General features: G+C 34.2%; 1 protein-coding gene across 1 annotated transcript; it reads right to left on the reverse strand.

The window, feature by feature from the left end:
* Nucleotides 1–3,546: 3,546 nt before the first annotated feature.
* LOC21390008 (U-box domain-containing protein 15) lies at nucleotides 3,547–6,843 on the reverse strand. Its single transcript, XM_010113410.2, has 4 exons — nucleotides 6,289–6,843; nucleotides 5,896–6,012; nucleotides 5,041–5,463; nucleotides 3,547–4,901 (listed from the first exon to the last, which is right to left on the reverse strand). Exons 1-4 carry the CDS (start codon nucleotides 6,622–6,624, stop codon nucleotides 3,843–3,845), a joined length of 1,935 nt encoding a protein of 644 aa, XP_010111712.1. The 5' UTR covers nucleotides 6,625–6,843; the 3' UTR covers nucleotides 3,547–3,842.
* Between the last annotated feature and the right edge of the window lie 1,873 nt (nucleotides 6,844–8,716).

The following is an 8,716-nucleotide window of genomic DNA, read 5'->3' on the forward strand; positions in this document are numbered from 1 at the left end:
ATATATAAAACTTCCCCACCACAAACCTCCCTCCCCTCTCCCTTTCTCAAAAAAAAAAAAAAACAAAAAAAAAAAAAAAGAAAAAACCCTCCCCGGTCCCTAACGACATCTCCCAAAGTTTTTTTTTTCATTTTTTAACAATTTATTTTTATCTATATTTTTAATTAGAGTTTCAGAGGTTTAATTAAGGTTTTAATAACTTAATTAAGTGTCATATCAGTAGTTTGTGGACGTGAGAGAAAAGTTTGCTAATGAATGAGGGAAATAGCATAATTTCAGAGGTGACTAAAAAATACTAGCAGAAATTTTGTAAAAATAAAATAAATAGCATTTTCAGGATAAATCAAGTTCTTATCAAAAAACCCAAACTCTCCCGGACTATTATTACGGAAAACTTTTTATGAAAATCCTGATGTACCAATTTTTCCCATCTTTCTCTCTCCTCTCCTCATCTCCTCTTTTGTCTCTCTCCTCCCACAAAACCAAAACGTCAACCTCTGTGCCTCTCCTTCTCTTTCTATTTTTGTCGTCCTCGTCCTCTCTCTCCATAATTACGGCGACGGCGATCGCTGGAGCCTTCACGACCCAGCCGAAAATTTACGAATTGTTGCCGCCGATGAGTCAAGGAGCCGTCGAAAATGCCGGATCTAGTTGCTCCGTCGCGAGTCGTTCTCTGCTGGCTCATGATCTTCTGTTGTCATTGGTATGCAGCTGTTAGCGACGGAGATAGAGAATCTTGAGGAGAGAGAAAGAGAGAGAGAGACGAAGTGGATCAGTGCAGTTTAGAGAGGGAGAGGAGAGAGAGAGGAGGTCGGTAGACGAGACTCGAGAGCAGGAAAGATGCAGGAGAAAAACAATTAAGGTGATGTTTAGTAGATAAATTCGTTTCACATTAGTATTTCATTATAATATTTTTTTTATAAAAAATATATATAAATTAAAAATAATTTTAATCATAATTTTAATAATTAAAAGCACCCGGATAAATTAAGAAAATGATACGTCTCTTAAATTAAAATGCTATTTACTTACTATTAAAATTAAATATTTTATTTACTCTCAAAAGTTTTAAAAATATTACAATTATGTGCGAAAAGAGAATTGGAGCAATTCTATAAAAAATAAAAATAAAAAATAAAAAAGGGAGAGAGAGAGAGAATTACAGCGATTAGGTCAAACGGACATGTTCAAGGTTGGCGTATTGGGCCATGTGATTGATCCGGCCCGCAATTTAAAACACGTTTTTAAAAAAAAGAAAAAGAAAATGGCCTAATTTGGGCAATTCTAAGCCCCTCGAACTAGACCGAGCCTAGATTTTCAGCCCATAAAGACGTGAGTTGGCGTGGCTCTGTCTGAGTAGTTTTTTTTCTTAAACTTTTTTTAAAGAGAAAAGTATACGGTTTGTAATGGTTTTGTTAGTATCTATTATTTATTAATTAAATATTATTATAATTTTTTATTTTATTTTATTAATTAAATAATAATTGTTTATTTTTTAATAGAGTGTCATAAATAATATCATTTATCATTTTAAGTAGTATTTTTAATTTTTTCTCATTTTGTAATATATTTTCTTATTAAAAAAAATATAGAGAAATATTGATAAATACCCTTTAAAAGTGTATGAGTCTTGATTTTTACTTATTTTTTTTAATTAATACCATTTTACTTAAATAACTATATAAATAAAATGATACTAATTAAAAATAACGAGTAAAATTAAAACTCATATACTTTTAAGAGTAAGTTGAGTAATTTTTTCATTAATTTTTGGGCACACTGAACTTTCGACCCAAGCTAAAGATCCCCTTCCTTTCTTTGGATCGACCTAGCCAGACTCATCTTTTCCTTTCGAATAGTTATATTTGCACCAAAAAATTTATAAATGGCTCAATAATTAATGCTCATCTAATAAAGATTTAAAAATCTATCCTTTTATAGATATACTTTTCATAATACCTGATTTAGTCCTTTCATACCCCCACATAATTTTAATATTGATTTTATTTATAAAATAATATGATCTCTTTCAATTATTAATATTAAATATATTTTTAAAAATTAAGCAATTCCCTTTATCTTTATTTATCAACTATTTTCGTCTTACCTCGTCCTTCTTCTTTTTCTTTTTTCAACAAAAAAGGACAAGAACATCTTTCCGAATTTGATCCTCACAAAGCTGCGTATTTGATTGTTTTGCCTAATAATATTGTTAATAGGTAAAACTAATGAAGACTCGCTTTCGTTCCTTGTTTTCAAATTAATTTTGGTTTAGTGTAAAACAAAACGTGGGGGTATGCTTTTTTATTCCTTTAAAAAATACTTTTTAATTATAATTAATATGGGTGTATGCTTTTTTTTGAAAAATTATTTTCATTTATAATTAATGTGGGGTATGTAATGGGTTTAATGTAATTTTAATACAGAGTAAATATAAATTATGAATTAATGGGACATTAATAAAGTGAGTGTTAAGTATTACTCTTTCTTTTCGGTTCGCATGGGTCAAGCTGGGCAGCTTGATTGACAACTCTAAGATAATGTCGCTTTTTCAAGTTCAAGGGATAGTTGGAAAAAAAAAATACCTAAGTTGGAAGAAAATTCATCTTTGAATTTGGACATGTATATTAATATGAGTAATTTCTCTCCTTTAGTTTTTATATTTTCTCCCTTCGGAGAATCACTGATTTTACATAAATTGAAGAAAATAATTTACGTGCATTTATCACTATCAAAAGTAACGGGCAACATTTTTTTTTTTTGGGCAATAATTCTTTTATCGGATAATAACATTAACCGTTCCTTGTCAGGCTTTTTTTTTTATTAGAAAAAGAGGAGATAAATACTTTTAAAATGTATGAATCTAGATTTTTATATTTGATTATTGATTAATATTCTCTAGGCATTAATTAAAAGGGTATTAATTAAGAATAAGAGTAAAAAATTAAGGTATTATTCTTTTTACAACTCAAGTCACAACTCAGTTTTAGTGTTACAGTATTTTTTTTCTCATAAAAATTTAAATTCAATTTTTTTACTACAATATTTTTCTCTTACATACATAATTTAAATTTTCAATTTTAATTTGTGAAACAAATATAGGCCAAGAATCGTGATTCTCTCTTTGGTTGTGGGGGATGGTGGGGCTCTTTGGGACTAACATTTTTCGGCAAGTGATACGAGACCCAATTGTATTTTTTCGTAATCAAATTGAATTTGAGTTGTCGATAAAATAAAATAAAATTAAAAAAAAATTTTTGAGTTGTCACTATAAATCATAAAATTATACTCAACAAGTGTTGACTCGTTTTTTCAACCTTAGTTCTTGATGTCATTACATTTTTTTTTAAAGCACTAAAATTAAACAGAAGATATGAGGCAAAAAAAAAAATGACATATATGGAATTTTCCATACATTATTTACATTTAGAATGAGAGCTTTTACCTTCAATAAGTTAAGAAAGGCACTTTATTGCCCACGATAATTGACATCACAAAATGTAACGTAATAATATCATCAAAAGAAGGGGAAAAGGGAAAATAAGGTTTAGAATCTGTTTCATAAAGATTCAGATTGCAGTTACCGTAACAAGTAACTCTTGTTTTGTTCAGCCAAAAAAAAAAAACAAACTCTTGGTTTTGGAAGAAACATGAATTATGTACAGGACAAAAATCTACTCTGAGTCTCAATGGTCACGAGGACATACAATTAAAAAACAGGCACAACTTCAATATCTATCTATATATCTATATATTTATATATACTTCCCAATGAGGTTGTTTCTGTTTTCCCCACTTGGAAATTGAATTCATTGAAAAAGGCTTGGCCTTTTCATTTTGAATCAAGGAATGTGCTCACACTTGCTCATGTGCTGCAAAAGGGAATTTGCTTTTCTCTGGGCTCTACTGGTTCCGCACTTTGCAAGCTGCACTAAATGCTCATACACACCAAACTGAAGTGCAGCCAAAATGAAGGAAGAATTGTTCAAGCCCAGCTCAAGAAGAACAGCAGCAGCACATTCCTTGTTCTTGGGGGTCCCACTCCGGATAATTCCCACCAGCGTTTCGATAAAACTCAGCCTCCCGATCTCGCTTCTTCCCTCGGGGTGAGACGCGAGGAGTCGTAGTATCGAAAGGGCTTCATCCACCATGCCCAAGTTCTTGTCCTCAAGCAATTGTAGCAATGCTGGTATTATGCCTGCCTTAATAGCTCTAGACTTGTTGGCTTGGTTTAGTGACAAGTTAAACAAAGCAGTGGCAGCATCTTTTTTACCTCTGATTGTCCCATCTCTCAAAAGCTCAACCAAGGGAGGGATTCCATTCAAATTCCCCACAAGTTCTTTGTTTTCGTCGAGCATTGATAAGCTAAACAATGCCGCAGCTGAATTCTCCCTGGCCTCACCGGTTCCATTCTGTAATATTTGGATTATTGCCGGTATGGCTCCTTCCCTGGCTATGAGCCTCTTGTTCACCTCATCAATTGACAAGTTCAAAAGGGCTGTCACGGTTTGTTCTTGAATGCCGGGGTTCGGATAGGACAAGAGCTGAACCAAAGGAGGGATTCCTCCACTATTTGCAATCAAAATTCTGTTATCAGGATTCTCTTTGGAGAGCATCCTTATCTTCACAATGGCTTCTCTTTGCGCATCTAGACGACGAGAGTAGAGTTTTTCAATTAAGGAAGAGACTTCCTCTATGATTTCCGCGGAACAACCAAAAGGAGGGAGCATAAGAGGATCTTTCCTGGGCAGCTCAAAGTGGTTCTGCTCACACCATTGTCTTATTAGGTTCTTGAGCGCAAAGTTTGGCGCCAGTGACAAATGATCCAATAATTGTCCTGTCTTTGGGCAGGTCCGTCGATTCGAATACAGCCACTTCTGTATGCTTGCTCTCTCATAAGTCTTCAAAAACAACAAGTAAAACTACCTCAGTTTGTGTGGCATAAATGAAAGATCATTGAATACAATCATTTAGTACATTGGTCATGAATCATATTGGAAACATGAAATTAGTACAAGAGGTTTTCCAAGTGAGATTTACCTGTCCACTTGCAACAATAACAGGATCTGTCATAATCTCTAATGTGATGGGACAGAGAAATTCATGAGGAATCAACGAAGATGGACACCTCTGAAGACTTTTTGACACAGGACCATCAACCAAAAGAGCCTCGTTAATCCCCGCATTTTCTCTGAATTTGCCTAAAAGATTGGTGATTTGCTGAAGGCTTTCGATGTTCTGCCTTCTCCTTTTAACAAGTTCTCTAACAGCCTTAGCTTCTTCTTTCAGATCTGCGATGGTATGGAGTTCCAACTTGTTTGCTAGTCTTTCTAGTATAGCAATGTCTGCGTTTCGGTCATCTTTTTTCGTAGAGAACACCACCATCAAGTCCATTGCTAGTTCCATATCCTGCGTCTCAGATCGCCTTCTTGCCCGCCTTAGTTGCAAATGCATTAGCTCCACCTGAAGTTAACCAGTACAACAAAGCCCTTAACCACTACTTTTTGTATTAAAGAAAACGTACATGCTTCTCTGTAGGAGACTTCTAAGTCATTTAATTACAAAAACTCAAAGTATGTTCATTTTAATTCAGGGAAAAGTCCTTGTAATGGCTGTACTAACACTAAATTGTCATGTAAACTTGATTTCTACAAATATCCAATCTGCAAGTTCTTTTTTCCTGATATAGAGATGCAAACCCAAAATGTGAGTCCCACTTTATACTCATTAAATTAAGCACATTAAAGATGATATGGACTAATTAAATGTGAAAATGGTTATCTCATTATCTGCTGCAGATCTGACTCTGACATAGACATTTTCTGACAAGGAATCAACTAAACATCTTAAAGCTCCAAAAAAGGAAAAAAAAAAAAAAGGAATCTAATTTATTACCTGCTCTTTCACCTCATCTGAGATTCCAAGTTCATCGTAAGGCATTTCGTTCAAAGCTTGATTTAGCTTGTCGTAAACAGCATGAAATCTCCCCATCACAGCCTCGCTCTCTAGTGCCTAATATTTATCATACACCCCCACAAAAATACGCAATAAATAACACACCATAAACATAGGGAATTTCTATGGTAGTAAGCAGTAACTGCCCTTTTTCACTATCGAGCTATTTGATACATTTTTCAATGGTCTGATCTATGATCCGAAGCAGTTTCCAGTCGTGCGTTGTACTCATAAATCTGACCATTGAAAAATTAATCTACCACCGATTGAAACAACAAATATGAAAAATGAAAAACCCAGCTGCTAAATTTGAGTAGATTTATCAGTACTAACCAAGTAAATCTTGCTCCCACAGTTGCAATCCTTTAACAACTTCTTGGCCAGGCGAAGCGACGACTTCAGCTTGACCAAGCTATTGAAAGCGCTAGCGGACATCAAAACGGCGTCGTTTTCCCTTATTTCCTCCAAAAGCGGCACCAGAAGCTGCAACCTCCTCACCAAGCTCAGGCATTCCTTCTTCACCGTCTTCCGATACTCGGAGTACGATCCAACGGTCTTGATCAGCCCCATCATCTCCCCAACGACGTCGTTCTCGTCGTCGCCACACTCCTTCTCTGATCTGAACCCTCCTCCATTCCTCTTCTGCTTCTGATGATCTCCTTGCTCCATTGTGGCCTTGAGGAAAGATGATGAGGAGAAAAAGTAAAAGTAAAAAAATGGAAACTAATAATGACCATTATACGTTGGAAGGTTCATGTTTGTGAAGGGATATTTTATTTTCTTTTTTCTTTTGCACTTACTGTACTGTGCGTGCTTGTTTGTTTGTTTTTTTTTTTTCTTTTTTTTTAAATTATTTTTTGCGCGGGTTTTGTGTTACTAAAAAACGGAAAGTATTTGAAAAACAGTTGAACGTGCTGGGGTGAGATGTATCAGATATAGGACGGTTTCACGCGTTTTTTTTGACAATGAGACGCGTCTTCACGTGCGACTTTTTTGATTGCTTTGCGTCGTGTTTGTGATGGGGCTCTGATTTTGGGTGGTGCGAATGGACCCACAATACTCTGTTTTTTTTTTTTTTTTATATAAATATTCTGACAGTAGGATTTAGAAAAAAATAAATTATGGGCAACTTTATATTTTTTAGTAATCAAATCTTTATAAAAAAAACTATTTTTATATAAATTTTTTTATTTTAATATAATTTTAATCAGATTAAACAGTTAGACTACCGATAAAATAATAAGCCTTACCATAGAAGACCTCTTTTAAAAAAAATTTGAGTCCTTTTCATTTTTCATTTTTTTCCCTTTTTTTCTCATGTCTTGGTGTGATTTGGGAGGGACAAAGGAATCTGAAGATTCGGAGCTGGAGGACCAGACCAGGCTTGTGATTCAAGTTAAAACGGCTGTCAATTGTCAGTTAAGACGTGCCAATCACGCTCTAATTTCGGTCATGATTGTGTCCCAAAATATCCGTAATCCGTTAAAATATCCATCTCTGTTTGTGCATGAGATTTGTACGACATGGGGAAAATTGTACACGTGACGTGCAGTTTTTAGTAATGATATAAGGATCCAACACTTATGTTAAGTTTAATTTAAAGAGAGAATTGGTCCTAGTCACTCTAGATGCTTACAAGTTAAAAGACGTTGGATATTTTATAATATGTGAAACTTAAATTGAATTTGGTTTGTTTTTTAAAAAAGAAAAGCATACTGATCACATATAGAAATCAGAAAGAAATTATGGTTAGGGTGCGGATAAAACAAAGGTTCAAATTTTTCTCCGGAATTAAGATAAAATTCGTCCAGTGATTTTCATTTTTTCCTCTAAACTAAGGGTGGAAAACACCAAATTTAGCGTTCTATAAAAATTTTTACAAAAAAAAAGGACATTTACAAAAATAAGTTCAACTTTTAAAATAGGAAAAGTTGCATTGCCTTTACCCAATGTAATTGCAAATCAATCTTTCTAGAATGTTACAAAGAATCTATATTTCAGCTTTAATTATATCTTATATGCGAAACGTTTGGTTCATAAGTTAAAATGTGTGAAACGTCTTGCACAATTTTTTTTAAAACCTTTTTGCTGTTTTTCTTTTGTTTCTTTTCGTATTATTTGTTTATTTATTTCTTTTTCTCTTTTTTTTTAAAAAAAAAAAATTGTACAACTATTATTTTAAAAGATGTCACGTGCGTGAAGCACACGTTGTAACTAGTTTTTACTAAACACAACAAAAAAGAGGTAAAAAAAAAAAAAATCAACACCGTACCCTCTCCGTCCAGCAAGCAAGTGGTTTTGAAGCAGCACGGCACGCGAGTATGAGGAAGTCATGGTGATTGCGTGGTCGTTGTGTTAAGTGCAAATGCTTAGTTGGAGTGTTGGACTAATTGGGCTTCTCTGTCCTCCACCATTAGACTTGGAGTTGGCTCCATATATAGGTCCACTCCAAGTCTTCTCTGATTTTCGGTCGCTAATGGGCCACCCATTAAACTATAAACAACTTCACTTTGTTTCTTGATTATTGACTGCCGACACAAAAGCTTTGCCCCGGTCAATTCCACACCGTTAATTGTATTTTGTGATTTGCTTGCACTTTGCACTCACTAAGAAATAAATCACTTTTCATTTTCGCTCCAATGTGGAAAAAAGCTCTCACCACAAAACGCAAAACCGTTGAGCTGTATTACATTATGTTGGAAAATAGTGCAAATTAGACCGGGTATCACGTTTTGAAGTATGCTTATGTGATGCCCAAAAA

This window comes from Morus notabilis, unplaced genomic scaffold (genome assembly GCF_000414095.1).
Source record: "Morus notabilis unplaced genomic scaffold, ASM41409v2 Scaffold1112, whole genome shotgun sequence".
NCBI classification, from domain to species: domain Eukaryota; kingdom Viridiplantae; phylum Streptophyta; class Magnoliopsida; order Rosales; family Moraceae; genus Morus; species Morus notabilis.

Coding starts and splice junctions, on each gene's coding strand:
- LOC21390008 (XM_010113410.2), bottom strand. CDS start 6,624: ATGGAGCAAGGAGATCATCAGAAGCAGAAGAGGAATGGAGGAGGGTTC. Junction 6,013..6,288: donor GTGGGAGCAAGATTTACTTG/GTTAGTACTGAT, acceptor GATAAATATTAG/GCACTAGAGAGCGAGGCTGT. Junction 4,902..5,040: donor TTATTGTTGCAAGTGGACAG/GTAAATCTCACT, acceptor TTGTTTTTGAAG/ACTTATGAGAGAGCAAGCAT.